This window comes from Pavona decussata, unplaced genomic scaffold (genome assembly GCF_977016875.1).
Source record: "Pavona decussata unplaced genomic scaffold, jaPavDecu1.1 SCAFFOLD_21, whole genome shotgun sequence".
Taxonomy (NCBI): Eukaryota; Metazoa; Cnidaria; class Anthozoa; order Scleractinia; family Agariciidae; genus Pavona; species Pavona decussata.
In genome coordinates, this window is record NW_028145444.1 from 3,687,874 (window position 1) to 3,707,529 (window position 19,656).

A 19,656-nucleotide genomic window follows, 5' to 3' on the forward strand; every position below is an offset into this window, starting at 1 on the left:
CCCTCCTCCCTCCCTGCTCCAAATCATCATTGAAAATGTACATTGAAAAGGGAGCTGGAGGTAAGCAAAAGGAAGGTGAAATTTGTCAATTTGTCGCAGTGCTACCCATTTTTTTTTTTTTTTTCAATCAGCCTGACTTTGGCTCCGCGCTATACCACCAGAAAAAAAAAGGCCAACAAATTGTAATTCGCCCATTTGATTGAACATGTTAAAGGAGAAATATCCTCCAATCTCGGAAATAATATATACTTCGGTGTAATAGAAGTATTGTGAATTTTAATTAAATGAAATGTGATATACAGCTGAGCGGTCTCTCGGCGGCTAATGCTTTTAGGTGCGAGATGTTTTCACAGCTGAAAACAAAACTTTTTGTTAATGGAAATTTACTCTGTTGTTTATAGAGCAAATGGCAATTGAGTAATCCTTTTTCAATAGGCCATTTTCATGATGGCGTCATTTTACTACAATTACCAGAATTCATTTCCTTTTCCTTTTCAAATTCAATTTTTTTTAATCCCAGTGGACAGCAAAGAACAATAGCTCTAATCAGCATGAGAAAACAAAAACCAGAAGGATTCTGGCAGTTGTAATAAAATGACGCCAAAGTGAAAATGTCCTGTTGAAAATGAAAACCTGATCACTCCAGTGTTGAGAAAGTACATAGTCTTCATTTTACCATAACCAATGCATTTTTTCTCTTAACGGCAATATGGTACTTCATCTCTTCTATCTTCCATCGAGGCTTTTACTGTTGAATGCGAAGTTATGTATACAGCTTGGGTTTTAGAAATGAATAAGGATCCCTTTGTCGTCTTTGTTTATTAGAGAAGACACCTCACACACCTAAAAGCACACAACACACTAGCCAAAAAAGTCAACATTCTCTGTTGCGACATACTTAGAAACAAATATTACCTCACGGATGAAGAAATTGTTCTACATTTGGAAAAGGAAAATTGAAAAAAAAAAACTTTGACTCATTTCCTTTCGTATGTTATCCGCTGTTGGGCAACGTCTGCCGGACCAAAATGTCTTAATTTATTTGGCGATAAAAAGCAAACTATGTTAAAGCGGCGCCAACAGTTTTTAATGTAATCGGCCACACGTCAAGATTTCATTCAGCTATGAGCAAAATACTTAAGTCTCACTGTTGCCAATTACTCTTGGTAGGTTCGATCATGAACCAAATTTAAGTAAGTGCTAATAAGAAAAATAGCGTTAATCAGAAAAATATCCCCTGTGTATAACTTTCAAGGGAACACAGCATTTTCTCGGACAATTGTATATGGAATACGTAGAGGCAATCGTAATTTTTTTCTTTCCTTAGAAAAGTAGAAAAGGCATTCTATAAGGTCTAGGAGCACTATGAGCCACCGTCGGAAGAAAAAAACTATGAGATAATCCACGTGGTTTTATTATCTGGTCATAACGTAGAAATAAATTCTACTGTCCGTTTAATTCTCGCTTTTTCTTCAAGCCGAAAAAACTGGTAACTAACACTTTCAGAAAGGTTGACGAAAACACAAAAGCAAAAAAAAAAAAAAAAAAAAAAGTCTAAAACCTAGTCCATTCAATGATATTATATTTTTGTGACAGAAAACAATTCGTTTGTGTAAAAGATTTGGAGTATTTATGGAAAGAGTGTTATAGTATGCGCTTCGTCTGTCGGTTGTTCTGCTTTACACACAAAGGTTGTGTCGATTATCCCAATTCCGGAATAGGAATACATACAATGATTCCAAGAAATCCCTCATAAGGGTTTTTTGGAGTTACTGGAGTACAAAGTCGCTGTTAAATTATCATGTATCAGTGAAAGTTTGTAGAAATGTCTTCCCAAATTTACTTATAAACAGACATCCAACAGCTATTTCACTTATTCTTCAGTACTCCGGAATACGCGGCGCGGTCAATCGACAGCGGCCTTTTGTAGCTATTACAAATTCAGATGATAGCCCTGACCATTTTTTGTTTCTTGTTATGTTGTCCTTGGACTGCGGTCAGTGAGCACGTCTCGCCTCCCACGGAGAAAATTAACCTTCATACGCTAGCGGGATATAGAGGAATAACGTCGCTCGTCGATCCGTCTGGAGCTTAACCACGGGTTTCAGTGTGTAGCATTAAGCAACTGCGACTTCTCCCTGGATGGGATGTTAGCCTATCACAAGGTTATTCACAGCTGTTTGTCGCCAGGACCCATTTTATATACACAGTGAGTAACGAAACAATGTGGAGTAAGGTTTCTTCTCTGACAAAACAACACAACAATGCAGATCGAGAGAACAACCCTACAGCCAGTCAGACAATTTGTTGAACCAAAACCTCTCTAAACTCTCCCTCCCTGATCTCTCTCAGGCAATGCTGTTCAGAATTTAAATAAAAATATATGAAGATACGCGCTCCCATCACTATCCAATGTTGTTGAGAATTTTAATGAAAATGTCACGGATATGCGCTTCCAGCACTATCAGACATTGTGAAGCGGTAGGAGGGGAAGCTTTAGCGAATTTTGACTCTGATTGTATCCTAAAACGACCCTCCGATCTTACGACCGAAAGTTTAATCGGAAGCACGCCGTGCTATAAGCTAACCACGACAGCACTGTTCCTCCACACAATACTTCCTTCATACTACTTACAGGGGGTGACAACTCTAACAAACGCTGTTTCGGGACAAAGCCAAAATTGTTCCGGGAACCTGGAGATTTTTCCGGGAATCGGGACACTTAGAAATTTTCCCAGGAAACACGCTATAATTCCGGGACATTACAGAAAAAAATCGGGACATCAAAGGAGATGTATCTCAGAAATTCGGGAGGATGATCCAAATGTCCGGGACGACTAAGGTTAAGACCTAGTATTGCTCAAACAGCGTTTGTTAGAGTTGTCACCCCCCGTCTACTTCATACATGGGAGGTATTTCTCACAGCACAGTGCATTTTTGACAACAAATACACGAGTGGCAGCAGGGACAGCAGCTTTCAGACATTGTACTTTTTAGAGACGAATTGTCCTCATTTACAACGGGAGAATCTTCAGTGATCGGTAGATAACTTTCTTCCCGTTTCATTTCTTCTTCGGAATAATAAAGTTTTAAGACAGACACGGTGCCTGATTTGGTCACAAGCATTACAGAGAAGCCATCATCAGTGGGATACGCATCAAAGTACTTAACTTGCGACTGGAAATCGAACGAGTTGATCAGCTCTCCGTTTGCCATTTTCCACGCCTTTATGGTTCCATCACGCGAGCTTGTCACCAGTACGTGACTGTCCGTATCATGTGGCCCTGACAACTGCTTGTCACGTGAGAGGATCTTGAGGTTCATCACAGCGTGAGAGTGACCGATGAACTTGCGAGCACAGCTCCCATTAGTGAGATCCCACAACAGAAGCTGGTCCTTGCCTTCATGTGACCCAGCGATTACAAAGCGATTGTCTTCTGTGATTCCCAAGCATTTGATCGAGTCATGGTGGCCTTCTAAGGTGTGCAGACACTCAGCTGTTTCAGTATCCCATACCCTGATAGTAAAATCACCAGAGCCAGACACTACAATCTTATTGTCGCTTGTCGATGCCAGGCAGCCAACAGCTCCAGTGTGGCCAGTAAAGGTTCGTTCACAGCTCTTTTTTATGAGGTTCCACACTCGGACAGTTTTGTCTTTTGAACCTGAGATCGCGTTGAGCTCCCCATTCATAAGAGAAACACACAACACTGCGTCTGAATGGCCAACAAGCTGTTCAGCATGGCCACTATCAACATGACAAAACCCCACAGTTTTATCGCTGGATGCCGATAAAATGAAACTGTCATCTTGAGAAACTTGCAATGACATTACCCCTCCTTGGTGAACGTGAAAGATGTGCTGCACTTCAAGACTGTCGGCTTTCCACAGTGTTATATCACCATTGTGAGATCCAGTAGCTACCTGCGTTGATTTATGCGAAGCAGAGATGCAAGCAATTGAGGCAGGATGACTTTTGACGCATTTGCCACTTGAAATATCCCACAACTTCAAGGAATCATTCTTGGATCCAGATAACCCCCAGCGTCCCTCTGTTGTTATAGCAACACATTCAGGCTGCGTTGAATGATGGATGATATGATCGCTTGGCGTTAACAGGTTCCCAACATGCTCATTGCCCGTGGCATTCCAAAGCTTAACGTTTTTGTCGTTTGAACCGGAAATAATGGTTTTGCAATCCGTTGTTATGGAAACGCAAGAAATCCAGGAAGAGTGACCAATCAAAGTCTGTTGACATTCGCCTGTCACTGGATTCCAGACCTGTAATTAATCAATATTAAATGAATAACAAGTTAGTTTCACATAAAAATACGATGTTTTGTTTTATTTTTGCATACATGCAATTTTAGTCTATTTTGGGTCAGCTGTGCGTTTTTCAAACTCCCGAAGCAATTTTGGACTCGAAAAGCTTGTTACCTGAACAAAATTCTCTACCAGAAATTCTATTTTTGACTCTATTGAAAGCAAAGACATTTTAAATTTTTCGAGATTAAGAAACACATTGGGTTAGTTTGCACGAAAAACAACCACATGTCTGTAGAAAAGGGATAAAAAAAACTTGGTTTACTTTTTGATTGTAGCCTGTCATAAGTTGCTAAATATATGTCATTGAAACCACGGTTGGAATAAAAGCTATTGAAACCATGTCTAGAATATAAATTGGTTCAAATCACTGCTGGAATAAAAACACTGAAACACTTGGTAAAATTAGTAGGAATAACTATACCACTAGTACTGCTAAAAATGCAAACATCCGGAACTATTCAGGATGTATCATGGCCATATACCTCATCATGTTCACACGCATTTTTTTTTTTCTTGAAAAACTAGAAAATGCTTGTTAATATTATGGCCTCTGGTTATATCACACCACATATGCACCTGCGACATCCTTGACTCTGTTCTTTGATACATCATCCGTAAAGTATCCTTGCCGGATAATTTATATACGGCTCGCAGGCAATTAGAAGCAGTTGCTTAATGGCCAACTTACCAAACCAACTGCAACCAATGTGAATGTGTGCTGTTTGTTTGTAAATAGATAACAAGGAAATTAAGTGAGCTCACTTTTAGCATGTCATCTTTGGAAGCAGACACAATAAAACTGTCATCGGAGGCCACGGCCAAACGCCAAATTAGGTCTGTGTGACCTTTAAGGGTCACGCAACACTGAAGCGTGACAAGGTCCCAAATCTTCAATGACTGGTCTTTCGATCCGGACACTATTCGGCGGCCATCGTTCATAGTAGCCAGGCACTTGACTATACCTGCAAAAAAGTATGGTGAATTACTGGAACTGACCCCTCACAGCTGTTAATGCTACAAATTTTAGTGCATTTACAGATGCCTAAATCTTTAAGTAGTAAAACAGGAGACATACACAACTTAGTAATTTTTATTTGAAGAGTGCGAAATTGGAGAGACAGCATTTGGAAGATGACAGCAGGTGAAACAAAAAGAACAGATCTTAGAACTGAGGCAGAAGTGACCAGAGCTTCCAATGCTGTACATGAGGCAGGAAAAAGGAGATAGAAGGCGTCTGGAAGTATTTTCTCTTAACTTTATCGTCATGAATATGACAAAAATTAAGTTGGAATGTTAGCAATCGGGTAAAGGACGGTGCCTGCTTTTGTTACTGCGCATACGTTCGGCGCATCTCGAGATACTCGGTTTTCCCATGGCTGGTACCTACTAACACAGGGATACTGTTGCGCGGTTTAAGTATGCGGAGAAAGTAGAACTTAGCAAGTGCTCTTGGTATCCAAAAGGAAAATTTGAGGTAACCATGCATTTTTCAGAGATAAGAAAGCTTCAATTTGGAGATAAACGCCATACATATACCGTCCTTTGTATTTTCATGCTTGTTAGAATAATTGTTGCTTAATTATCTCTAAAAAAGCGCTGTTACCCTCAATTTTAAAATGGATTCCAAAAGCCCTTGCTTAAATCTGCTTTTCCCGCATAGTCATAAACTGCACAAAAATACCGCTGTGTTATTGGGCACCGTCCATAAATGTTGACCAATAACGGTTGGTGTTCTGTCCTTTCTACGAAGCCATTTTACCGTTATTTAAAAATTAAGTTAGGTAATGTCATTTGGTTCTATAACTTGGTGCAAACAGGGATTGCATATACTCCATCTGACTTCCAAATTATCCCAACTCTCAAAGTTATTTTAAACTATAAATGAAGTTTCTTAAAATGTTTCTATAAAGCAAGACCTCAGTATAAATTTCCAAGTTTTATGCTGTCTTATAGTAGCACAGGCCTTACCTCCATGACCTTTGAGAGTAGCGCAGTTCTTTGTTTTCAGATCCCAGACTTTAACCGTCTTGTCTTCAGAGCCAGATATGGCGCTCCCATAGTCACAAGACATTACCAGACAGAGGACTGGACTCGAGTGGCCCCTATAAACAGCTCGACATCCTTCAACAGTGAGGGACCAATGCCGAACCGTGCTATCCTGGGATCCAGTGATAACGTCACCATTTGTTGATACAATGATGGCGTTGATTGCTCCTACCGAACGTCGTAAACAATTTATACTTCTCAGTTACGAATACAAAATATGCTGTACTGTTCAATAAATGCATTGCAAGACTATTTATGAATTTAATAATTGTTCTCAATGTTTCAACACGTTTAAGGATGAACTACGAGCTACCCACAATAAGAGTGGGGAAAAGTGAAACAGACAGGTTATATGTGACCTCCCGGACTTCTTGAATCAACTAAAGTGGTCCATTTTTTGTACCTGCCGCTATTCCTTCCTTGGGCGATACAACTTATTTCAGCCAATTTTCCGCTATAGAACAGCTTCCTGCTGTTTTGTTTTGTTTTATCTTTTTTGTTAGGCTCAGGGGGAAAAGGAAGACACGAACAGGAATCGGGCACCCATGCCAGCTGCCCTCCCATTGGATCCCCAGAGTCCATGAATAAAAGTCCAGCAGCACTAACATTGGGAACTTCGTCCCCTGAGAAGATGCAGGGGCCAAATTCACGAAGTTACGATATACCTTATTTTTTCTCTAAACAATAAGCTATTGTTATTCCAACAATAAACTATTGTCAAGAAAAAATTCTTAGCAGGGCTTCTTAGAAGGGCTTCTTGAATCTGGCTTCTTGAATCTGGCTTCTTGAATCTGGCCCTGCATGACACAAGGCCAACGGCTTGACGTCACCGCTCAATGATGCGATCATCTGAGCTGCGACAAAGTTCTGAGCACAGCCAGCGTAATCTTATCACTTAAATTCACTCTGATTTTTTTTATAAGAACGTCTAAATTTGGAGCTGAGGCTGAACGTTCTTATACTTTTTTTTTGCAACTTGAGGCTGAAAACGTTCGAAGATGTTCTTAAATTACATGGTATACACTACATGTAGTTTAGCAAATCAATGCGGACGTGAACAGGAGACCTATTCAAAGTGCATTGAATGCTGAGATATGGTATTAAGAACTGCTGATTATGACAAACCGAGGTGTGTGTCACCATTGTTAATGTTATACAAAACATGCCCTTAAGTATTTTGGTTAATTTACCTTGATTTTATATACAGATTAGCAAAATGAAAACGTTCTTAATCGACTCTCAGCCTGAGGAATGTTCTTAATACGTTCCTAAAATTTTGGTTATTCTCAGCCTCGACGTTCTTATAAAAAAGGTTCTTATAAAAAAAAAACAGAGTGTAAAGACCCTAGTTGGTGGTCCAGCTGGGATTTAAGCCCATCAGTTTCCGCCCAGCAGTCCGGTGCTCTTACCATTACTTAGCTAACCGTGTGGAGGTATGAATATAATAAAAAAAGCTGTTACCTTCATGGCCAAGCAACGAGTTCTGCTTTGCACCGTTCAATGTAAGCCACACCCGAACAACACCATCGCCTCCACCAGTCACAATATAAATGCCGTCGGGGGAGACAGTTAAACACGTGACCACGCCTTCATTGTCAAACCGTTGTCCAGCTTCTCCAGAGTCGATGTCCCACACGCCTACGGCGGACTTGGCAGAAGCAATCACGTGTTTTTCATCCGGGGTTAACACAAGGCAGCTCGGCCCCCTGTCAGCCATTTTCAGCGTGTGAAGGCAATCAAGATTAGTGCTGTTCCAGATGTTAATTAATGAGTCCTCCCCTGACGTGACAATGAACTTATCGTCACTTGTGACTGCAATCTCGTTCACTCTCTGCTCATGACCACGAAGGTTGGTTTTCAGGGGACCGCCAGCCGAGATGAGGCACGCCGATAGGGGGATAAAAATAGGAGATGCCTGTGCATAGCACCAGCGGTTGCACTGCCTGATAAGGCCGTCAATTCGTGGAAACTGGTCTCCAAAGGCAAGCAGTCTGCCAAGAAGCTGAGGTGCCAGGCAATTCCCATCTTGTTTAATGTTGCTTGATGCAAGGATGAGAGTGTCGTTGATCAACCTTAAAGCAATGTTAGAACAATGAAAAAGAGTGATGTTAAGCAACCTTAACGGAGTGTTAGAATGGGGATGAAGACGTGACTGATAAGCCTGAAACAGTTTTATAGCAACCTGACTAGAAGCCTTCGCTAAATCTTTCAACAAGTAGGAGGGAGTCTTTGATTAAGCTGAAGCAATGTGAGAACAGCCGAATCAAGCAAAGAATGTTAAAACTACATTGTATGATGGCACTAACAACCACCATTTTATATTATAGAAGTATTAAAATAATATTTGAATTGTTTGTCATTCTTTCTTATAAAATGAAAAAGCATTTATAGATGAAGTTAAATAAAACAGAAAACTGCCTAAATCAGACAAACCCTACGTTTATCACATTAAATATTTCAAAATTAACTTCCATTTTATAAACTACTTCATACCTTAAATCCAGCTCCGGTCTAACTTCCAAAGCCAGAGAGTAGTCCTCTAAGACGTCACTGAGTGACTGGCCCTGTACTTTGCCTTGAATCCACTCAAAATTAAACAGGACCTCGCTGTTCAGTGTGTCAGTGTGACCCGAGTGGATAAGGTGAAAAGGCATTTCACTGAGCTTCCTTAAGTTGAAAACGCTTTTACCAAACTTGAGAGGCTGACTGGAAACCTGTCTATCAGCGTCTGGCAGTGTCTTCTTTCTGCGTGTCAAAGTAATGCGCTTCTTACGTCCGTCACCCCATTTCCCTAATAACAAAAACAACATACGAAAAGACGAGGTTTTTAAAAGGATGAGGAAAAAGGCTGTTTTGATTTAGTACGTAAGTTTCACAACTTCAGGTAGGCAAGGATGTGTACTCTCGATTACAAAACATTGCGACATATTCGATAACGGAGACCTGGAGTATTTTTTTCTGAAATTAAAAGCAAATAGCGATCCCGAAATTCCAGTTGGAAAATCCGACTGGCGTGCTTTTCATTCTGCTCAGAAACTACAAACCACCGGTACGTTGACGCCATGTACTATGCTCTCTTTAGTATCTTCAGATTTCTAAAATTAAGGTGCGCAAACTTGCCATTTTGCAGTTGCCGTTGGCAAAAAACCACACTGACCTTGAAAATACTCCGACAGCAGCAAATGACGGGACTGCTTCTCCTGGGGATCTGACAAGTACTGAGTCTGCGCAGTCTCCCAGAATTGTCGATGGTACCAAGCTATCACGGTTTTCCCGTCTGCCTGTCGCTCGGTCAGAAACTCATCGATGTCATGGCGTATACGAGCCCACAGTAAATTTGGCAATCGAACAACGCCTTCAACAGGAGGATCCCAATACTGGTACACGTCATCAATGACGTCATCGTCAAGTGACAGGGCATCTTCGAGTTCATTTTCCGTGAGGCCATTTCGGCCAGCGGTGATGTAGCCGAGAGCACGCGATGTAAGCGTTTTGCCGTGCTTCCGCTCTAGGCGTTGAAACAGGAGACGAATGGCTTGAGGAACGTCGCGTCCAAGGTCAAGACCATGAACATTCGTGTAAGAAGCCCATCGAGATGCTTCAGTAAATATAAGCTTCAGAAACAAAGGTTGAGGACACTGAGTAAAACTGGACAACACCAATTGGAATTGTTCATCTGTCAAGGTTCGTCCAATTCCTTTAAGCCATGCTTCTAGAATCTGTGTACCCATATCCATGGTGAGAATAGGTACTTCAATGTACGAGCTCTCCATCGGAAGACCTCGGCGAAGATTCGGCAGAATATCGTAGTAATTTGGCAAGACCGAGATGACAATCTTGACAAACTGTGGACATTTCTTCGGTAGCCAGTTCATGAGGTGAGCGTTGTTCGCGGCAGATAATTGGTCCACAGAATCTAAGATAACCACCAATGGCTTGGCAGCGTTCAAAGGCAAATTGGCAATTATGCTGTGGAAAAAACGAACTAGCTGAGAGAAATCTTCCAGAATGTCTTCTTTTAGTGGGTCCATGCTGTAGACTTCGCAAATCTGAAGACAAATATTGGAAATCGTGGATCGAATCGATGAACTGTTAGGGGAAGTTCCAAGAAAACGGAAAATACACACCGTTCCATCTCCGAGCCATTCCTTTGCTGATTTAGCGACGACGGCCATAATTGAAGTTTTCCCAGAACCCGACGAACCGTAGATGACCAAAGGCTCAGGCTTTTCAAAATCTTTCAAGAATGTTTGTGTCTTCTCTAAAACGTCCTCGCGACCTCGAAAGGCCTCGCACTTGTCTTGGCAAAACCAAGCATGATGCAGAACTTCCTTATACAGGGTGCTTTCTTTCGCCTTTTCTTTAGCAGAATGCTGTAAGCTCTTGTCGATCAGTCTCTGGACATCTGATTCAAACTTATGGCAGAAAGTGTTGAGGTATTCTTGATGCATTCTGTCAGACGCGTTAATTCCCCCACTGCTCCATGGAACTTCAAAGTGGGTGACGTTGTCTTCTCCAAGCCTCTGAAGTACACGATCTCGCTTTAACTTGCCCAAGAAACTTTGCGCTTCAGTGTCTTGTTTCCCTTCCAAAATATCGGTATAATTTCGAGAATTATTCTCGCCAATGTTTACCTCTATATCGGAGATATGGCGAATGTAGCAAAGGGACTGGGAGTGAGGGTTTGAAGAACCAAGAATACCATGTTCAATCTCCTCCTCGGTTACTGAAAACGAAACAGTAAAGACAGTTAGAGGACTTGTCTATCATTCCTGGTTGGACTACATGTAAAATAACAAACGTTTTTTTTTTTACTCTAGTTTCTTATGATGAGGCCATGATCAGGAGTTGTTGTGATCCGTTATTAGTCTAGATTTCAAATATGTCATCTAAGATATGCCATGACAATCAGAAGGTCTTAATCATATACGTCATGGTATAAAATCGTAAATAACCAACTTTAAACGTCAATAAAATTTTTGCAACCGCCATCGTCCATTACATTTGTCGTCGACTAGCTAATGCAGAGTATCACCAATTCTCTTACTGAGATTCGACAGATGTTTGGTGTAGCGTACAATTCTAATCCCTAAGAGGAAACCAGTGGAATATGTTACTAACTTGCCCGTTAAAGCTCTTCATTATATAATTATGTTGAAACGACAAAACATTTAAGTTTATGAAACATGTTTCGACAGAGACTTCTGTCATCTTTATTTAAAGTACAAAGCGTTATAAGTTGAATTTATAATAAGTAGACAAAAATGTTAATTATGATAAACGGTGACAACAGAATGAACATGAAACGTCACAATGTGAGAATTATAAGGATAATTTTAGATTTACATGGAGTAATTGTTGATTGAAAGAAAGTTGATCTCTTTGAATATGTAAAGCCTCTTTTATCTTAAGTTGAAAAACGGTAGAGGCGTGATCTAAAATAATTGGAAGCAATCCAATGAACATAAGGCACGAAAATGCCTTATATCACTGGGACCCAAAATAATCTTGGTTCTCGGGGTTCCCTCCTACCACTTCGCCTACATTTTACTTCAAGCTACCTTAATTATATAGGCCATTTCTCCGTAGTCACCAAGAAAATGGATTCGTCTCTTGATTAAGCGCTACTGCAATGATTTAGATATCAAGCTAGTTTTTTCTTCTTTTAAGATCGATTGTATGTTTGGTGTGAAAGACCCTATCCCTGACGGGCTCCGTTCGCATGTGGTTTATAAGTTTGCATGTGCGGGCTGTAATGTCTGTTATGTCGGTGAAACAGCCCGGCATTTTTCCACACGCGCACGTGAGCACTTAGCCAGTGATAGGGCCTCTCACAGCTTCAAACATCTACAGAATTCTGAACATTGTCGTGCCTTATGTTCATTAGATTGATTCCATATTTTAGATCACGCCTCTACCATTTTTCAACTTAAGATAAAAGAGGCTTTACATATTCAAAGAGAACTACTTTCTTCCAATCAACAATTACTCCATGTAAATCTAAAATTCATCAAAACGTGTCAAAAATAGTTTTGAAAGAACAGAAGAAACACAGACGTTTCGGGTATATAACCCTTCTTCAGTGTGGAGAAAACCATTGAAATACGCTACTGGAAACACGCGCGCATATGAATCTGAGTAGCCCGCGCATGCATTAAAAGTTGCAATTCAAATATAGCTAAAATTGACATTAAGTCCATCCGGCTGAACAGTCCCAAGTTGGAAAATCAACCTCATTCCACGCTGCTTTCGCTGGAGGTTTGTCCCATTGTATAACTGCATACCCCGCACCCGGCCGGATATCTGAAACACTGTGACCCGTGGAGTTGAAATGTTGGGCCACAGGGAAGCCAGGAGTGTTGTTGCGGATGCTCGCTAAAACGAGTCCTTAGGGTCCGCCCGGTTTCACCAATGTAAAGAATGGTAGGGCATTGGTTACAGGAGTTATGCAGTACACTAGATTACTGAACTGGCAGGTGAAATGGCCACGGACAGAAAAAGAGTAGCGAGGGCCTCGTATCTCGTTGTCTTGGCTGATGTACTGCATATACATAAAGTATAGCAACGGGGGCGTTCAGACGCACGTGATCCATACTGCTCAGTGGAAGAGTGGTCGTGAAAGCGTACAAGCATGTTTCTTAGGTTGAGGTCGCGTTTGTATGCCATGAAAGGCGCTTGTGGGAAGATATCTCGTGTTTGCTGATCGGTTGATAGAATTTGGAAGTTCTGATTTGGGTGTTAAACGGGTGGTATGTGAGAACCAGAGGTACTCTATCAACGGTTCCGTCGTACTGCTCAGACGAGCGTAGGGCATCTGGACGGTTGATAGTTGCTACCCTCCGTAGATCGGTTCCAAGAGAAGAACACCGATAACTACGTAGTGAGAAGAAGGTAAGCATCTCTCTATATCAGTCCTATACGAATACAATTTCAAGTGTCACGCATCTCTAAGGAACTTTCTTTTCACCGTTCATTCAAATCTAAAATTATCCTTATAATTCTCACATTGTCACGTTTCATGTTCATTCTGTTGTCACCGTTTATCATAATTAACATTTTTGTCTACTTATTATAAAGTCAACTTACAACGCTTTGCACTTTAACTGAAGAAGACAAAAGTCTCTGTCGAAACATATTTTATGACTTGAATGTTTTGTCGTTTTCTTAAAACTTTTGACTTGCCTGCTAGTATCAAGACCCTTTGGAAACATAATTATGTTGGCAGCTATCCAGTGAAAGTGTAGGGGTTGAAACAAACTTCGTGTAGTTGCTCGTCTATCGTCAGTTTCAAGTTTTAATATAAATTACAGTGACTTTCCTCCTTTGAAATTTATAAGTTTACACATTCACATCTTTAAAGGATCCTAGTCAACCACTGTGCTTTGCGCGCGTCGACAACAACATCCGCCATGATCTTAATATATGAGAAATTCAAGCTAGTTTTTTCTTCTTTTAAGATCGGTTATATGTTTGGTGTGAAAGACCCTATCCCTGACGGGCTCCGTTCGCGTGTGGTTTGAAATCAAGCTACATCCTCCTTAAAACGACTCATTCGGGTCCCAATTCACCGTCAACGCCTTCTTAAATTATCAATAGTTTAATCTGATGGATTATTTGTGTATCCTTTGGGATTTTTTATGCAAAATTTGTGACATAAACTCGGGATTGTAATCGTTTCTCGCTCTGGTTCGAGTTGCAAATCGAGCAAGAGTCAAGCTTGTCATCTTGCGAGTCAAGGATGATTAAGATGTTCCATAGTTGGAATGGCTTGTCGAAGCTATTTCCTGGCATTGACTCCATTATATTATGGTAAGGATCTTTAAAGTCAAAGAGTAGATCAAACCTATTCCTACTCATACCTGAGCTAAAATACTTGTGTGCTTGCTCTAAAGTTATCTTATTTCTCTCCAAAGCGATCTTTGCCATCCTCTTGAAAAGTATCTGAAAAGACTGAAAAATCTCCCACCACTGGTCTCTCTCTCGCTTGTTTTTCTCTCTGTTTTCGTCACTCAAGTCATTGTAGTAAGGAAACCGGTCCGTAACTGGCTGAAGCACATACTCCGTGGGAATGGCATTTGTATCCTGAGAAAACAAAATGTTCTAACTTTCAACTTTTCTGTCCACGGAACATTGCACTGTGTATTTATACAGGGAAAGCAATAACTAGGCCTTTGTAGCTAGCCTTAATCAGATTCTCTCATTCTGAGAGTTTTCGAAGATTAGATTTTTGGCTTTCATTGCATTCGCCATGAAGTTTCCTACCCCCCCCCCCCCCCCCTTTTTTTTTTAACCTGCAGGTTCAACCTCTATCAATTATTTTGCACATACTGACCTTCCAGTACCATTCCAGAAGGGAGTCAATGTGTTCGGGCTGTTCATATTTCTCCCGAGCCACCTCTACCAACACCTCAAACTCAGACGCTCTGATTTTGTATGGAAACGGACGATAGCCATACTTGTTTCCTAAAAGGCACTGATTGAAAGAACGTGTTAGAAACGGTTTTTTTGACAAAAGTAATCAAGCACACTACTTTAATATACGACAGCTTATTTACAAGGCAGGACAAAACTCGTGACAAAGGCGAATTTCTGGTGATTAAAGTTCGTTTGCACCTCAACTTCAACTCGATCGGCCAGAAAAAAAATCAAGTTGTCATTGACGTGAAAACACCATCTTACTCGTCAAAGACGGGACAAGGACGGGAAATACGATTATGTCTCCCTTGTGCCGGGTTCACAGATCGTTCAGCAACTTCTAGATCTGCAGGTTTGCCAGGCTAAAATCATTATAGATCTCCATCACATTAGCAGGTTGTTGCTTAGGTCCTTAAAGAGTTTAAGGGTTCTTCATATCCTCAATGTTCCTAATAAGGTTTGCTGCGACTTTGACAAGATCCTAAAGGACCTTGTAAGAAACTAAATCCTTCACTCAGTCGTAAAGAGCATTGTTGATTCTAAAATTTCAGTCAGATAAGGGTACTGAGAGTTGAATTGTTCTCATGATCATGCCAACTGGGAGCCAATTGGGAGCTGATCATATTATGAGTTCGTTTAAGCCTGGATTTTTTTTATTCATGCTTTCCTTTCGCAACTGCTTAAGTTGCGTAGTAACTGCGAGGATCTTTCTTCTCTTTTATCTTTCATCCGCAGTTCACAATATATGTTTCATATATTAAAAATTTTTATTCATTCATCCTTCACGGGTATATTACGAACTCATAATATGAACAGCTCTCAGTTGGCTTGATAGCTCAGTTCGTAGAGCATTGCACCGGCATCGCAGAGGTCATGGGTTCGAATCTCGTTCAAGCCTGATTTTTTTTCAGGCTTTCTTTTCGCAACTGCTTAAGTTGCGTAGTAACTGCGACGATTTTTCTTCTATTTAATCTTTCTTCTGCAGTTCAAAATATATGTCTCATATGTTTACATTTGTTTCTTAAATTTTTGTCAACCCATGCGCCACTGCTACATGACAAGGTCCAAAACCAAAATGAATTTACTTTTTTCCCTACGGTTCTGCTTATCGTTTTCGCCAAGAAAATAATTCGTTCAACCTTAACGTCTCTGTTAAGCGAAAACACTGGACAATGCTGGCAAACAGGGCTCTTGCAAACTGGCAGTTTGGCCTAGTAACTCTAACGCATGCGCACTTGCTCGACCATGCAGCCAATGCTTGCTCTAGCCATTTACAACCAATAGGAAACAACTCGAACGTATTGAAACCAAATCCAATTAACGCACAGGAACTTAGCGAGAGAAATTGCATAGTGTTCATTTAATATCATTTAAAGACTTGATTAAAAATAGAACCACGCTTTTCGAATTTCTTACTATGAAGTTTGGTCCTGGCGTCAGTCGCTGACAGTTTTTAATTTCCTGTACGCAGAGCTCGTTTGTTTTGTGGTCGGCGGTAGCTTCATCACGCACACCCCACCTCATGTCAACCACTTGAAATTCCAACCCTCTTTGCTGGCAGTAGGTGCGCAAGCTCGGATAAACGTCTCTCATTAGTCGATTTCTCTCTTCGATGGTATCTGCGGACAGATCGTAAAATGAGAAAAATAATTCATACCACGTCAAAGAAAATAACAACAACATCTAGACACACTATCTGTTATAGGCGTTCGCTGAAAGAAGTATAGTATAACTCCAATATACAGTCCAAATGAAAACATTTTAATTGCTCCCTTTCTTTTCTAGAACATTTACTTTTCAAAATTCACCCTCCTCAAAAGATGGAAAGGTTCAATTCTTGGTCAAATTTCACTTCCTTTTTCCGAGAATGGGAAGTACTTTCTAGCTCATGTACTAGTTTTCCATTAATTAATATTACGTTTACGCACTGAATTAGAATAAGGCACCAAGTTTTGCATCAACAATGGTCAACCAGCCGCAGCAGAGTTGACTTTCTCTCTAAACTTGCACGAGTAAGCTAATTGCATGATTAGTAGACAACTGCCTGACTGCCATTTAAACACAAAGATAAGTAGGTCAAGCATGTATCAATCAAAAATTGGAACAGTGATCGCAACCGCTGTCTTTGAGCGAATAGACGAAGGTGATTGGGTCATTCACATTTTAGTGCGTATTCGCACAACAGCAGCGTGAATGTCTGACTCAGTCATTAATGTTAACGTTATGAGCATACCTGTGAAGGTTGAGCTTGTGAATATGCGGACTATATTGGATTCTTTTCCTGGTAGATTCGTCACATCTCCCGTGAGTACTCGTCTGATGTAATCTGTCATTTTCGATGAACTCACAAAACTGAGAAATATAAGAACAAGAAAATCAAGACACTGTCCATGGAAAGTAATGATGATAGACAGATGAAGTCACAGACAGTCCTTAGTCAGTTTACCTTGAAAGAAGACAATTACGAAAACGATAGACTCATTAGCAATACACCAGAAACCGCCTGGAGGGTGAAAATTGGGAAAAACTGTCACTCTTTCATTTTCCGCATACAATCAGCCCATCACTTTCCAGCTTCTTTTCGCTCTTGCCCGTTTTCATTTGTCAGTCTCAATCTTTACTGTATGTTTTACCAATTTTTAGCTAATTACACTGGACCGCACGTAGCGAAAGCTTATCGAGGCGGGCAGGGAAAGAGAAAAAGAAATGTACAATATATTGAAGAAACATAAACATACTAGAAGAAATGAAGTATATAGTGCATTATAAGAGATCGAAAGTAATTACATTTTATAAAATAAATACATATATACATGTATGTTTATGATATACACTAGCAGCTTTACGAAAAGAAGTAGCTATAAATTAAAATATCCTCAGAGTAGGCGTGCCAACAATGGTGGTTGATCTGTAATAACATTGTTGCTTAGTAAATCATATCACACGCACTTGATTATTTTTTTGGTTTGAGTCTTGCCCTCTCAGTTGTGTCAATTGTTACTAATGGATGGACGTGGTCTGCAAACGGAAAGGTTTGTACACAAGGTGAGCATTACAGAGCCCATACTTGTCCCCAGAACCCCCGCAATTTTTTTAACCGCTATGATGATAATAATAATAATAATCATCATCATCATCATCATCATCATCATCATCATCATCATCATCATCATCATCATCATCATGATGATGATGATGATGATAAATTAGACACTGGAAACTAAAGGATGTTCCCGACCCAGGGGTTCTCCTTTATTGCGGGAAATCAAAGGCTGTGGGATGATCAATGACACCGATGCTGTAGGCTGAATTATAACCGATTTCCTTGAAGGTTTCGTCACGCCACAGGCTTTAAGTTTTCGGTAATGTCATATGAAAAAGATAATTGCTAAAGAGTGTTTCCACGGTGGCCATTGGAGGAACGAAACGATGGAATGATTTTTTTTTTGGGAAATAAATTTTATTTCATGCAAACATTTTTTATTGTTCTGCACCTCCAACATGGCCGCTTGCAGAGAAAACAATCTGCATGTGAATGATGCATGCTTGAATGCATTAACCATGTACGTGTCAAATCCATTCTCTCCGTAAGCATAACAACACACCAATTGAAACAATAACATAAAAATTTTGTCTGAAAGTTTTCTCTTCGTCTTAGAGTATTTTTGAAACACTAATATTGCTGGAGAAAGGTCCGACCGTTCACTGACTTTCTTATGATTTTACTGAATGTGATCAATACACAACACTGGCTTTTCAGCTGGGTTTTCGGTCAGTACGGATGAAATAATCACTGATCATGAAACCAAATACAAATGTTAATATCTGCCTCTTCCCTAACATGATCACCAGTTCACATCGCTAAGTTAAGTGCACAATATCGAAATTTACAACGAGCCGGTCGAACTTTCCTTTGCAAAGACTGGTTACACAAAAATAAATCGAACCATATTTAATGATACTATATGTAATAATAATAAAAAAGATTATTCAGATCGCATTTGAACTGACATACTTAACGGATTTCGTTTATAAACGGCCTGAACATAGGTTCGTTCGATTCTGGGACCGTGAGGCATCAGAAGACCTTCAGGCACTTGCTCCCACATAGTGACCGTTGTTATCACTGAGATGCTGATAACAGCGTGAATGCTTTAACTTTTGAGACTATGCATAAAACAGCTTATTTGACAGTACTTAGACATTGAAGTGAAAGCTACTCACACAAATTTTTCAAACTTTACCTTAGAACTGTAGAAATCGAAGTCGAGGTCGAGGATGTTTCCCGGCATCCATCTATTCGAACTCAACGCCGTTTGAGTGAAAGTGAAGTCATGAATAATGATCAAACTAAAGTCTGGTAACAATTGACACAACAAGAACGTGCACTGTTTTAATTAAAATTTGTAGGAGCATTGATCGGAGTATGTGAACGAAACAATCGATAGTGTTCTGACAGCCTGGTCTGTCAGTATGGAGTTTATAAGGTCTCACGTTCTGAGGATAACAAAATAATGCCGTTTTTATCGCAACTGCCGCAAAGTTAGTCAGTTTTTATCTTGAACGCAGCCAGAGCATCATGCAAAATCGGAGTAAACTAATGCAAAAACTCCATAAAACGCTTCATTAGATAATTCCTTAAATCCCAAGAGTGACTAATTTTAATTATATCTTACTTACCTATGGCTAAATTCCAAGAATTCTGATCCTCCGAGTCGCTTATCTCAATAGCTCCCTGTTAATTGAAGCCAACAAATTCAAAATATTGGCCCAATCTTCGCGGATTTTACAGACGGACATTACATATATCGTGACAGCAGAAAGGGCAGAAAGGAGTCTGGGTCAATGCAGGTTTACGCTTCACTTTGC

At 40.3% G+C, this 19,656-nt stretch overlaps 1 protein-coding gene across 2 annotated transcripts; it reads right to left on the reverse strand.

Moving 5' to 3' along the window:
- Positions 1–254: 254 nt before the first annotated feature.
- LOC146486278 (NACHT domain- and WD repeat-containing protein 1-like) lies at positions 255–19,597 on the reverse strand. 2 transcript variants are annotated; one of them, XM_085099778.1, is made up of 11 exons: positions 19,468–19,597; positions 17,021–17,139; positions 16,204–16,406; positions 14,705–14,845; positions 14,232–14,454; positions 9,530–11,098; positions 8,866–9,163; positions 7,834–8,444; positions 6,295–6,540; positions 5,089–5,288; positions 255–4,281 (listed from the first exon to the last, which is right to left on the reverse strand). In XM_085099778.1, exons 2-11 carry the CDS (start codon positions 17,118–17,120, stop codon positions 2,920–2,922), a joined length of 4,953 nt encoding a protein of 1,650 aa, XP_084955904.1. In that variant the 5' UTR covers positions 17,121–17,139; positions 19,468–19,597; the 3' UTR covers positions 255–2,919. The 2 variants fall into 2 exon arrangements, with proteins under 2 accessions (XP_084955904.1, XP_084955912.1); XM_085099786.1 differs by lacking the exon at positions 19,468–19,597 and adding an exon at positions 17,737–17,756.
- Positions 19,598–19,656: the final 59 nt, after the last annotated feature.

Coding starts and splice junctions, on each gene's coding strand:
- LOC146486278 (XM_085099778.1), bottom strand. CDS start 17,120: ATGACAGATTACATCAGACGAGTACTCACGGGAGATGTGACGAATCTA. Junction 14,846..16,203: donor CGCCAGGACCAAACTTCATA/GTAAGAAATTCG, acceptor TCTTTCAATCAG/TGCCTTTTAGGAAACAAGTA. Junction 11,099..14,231: donor ACACAAGTATTTTAGCTCAG/GTATGAGTAGGA, acceptor TTTCGTTTTCAG/TAACCGAGGAGGAGATTGAA.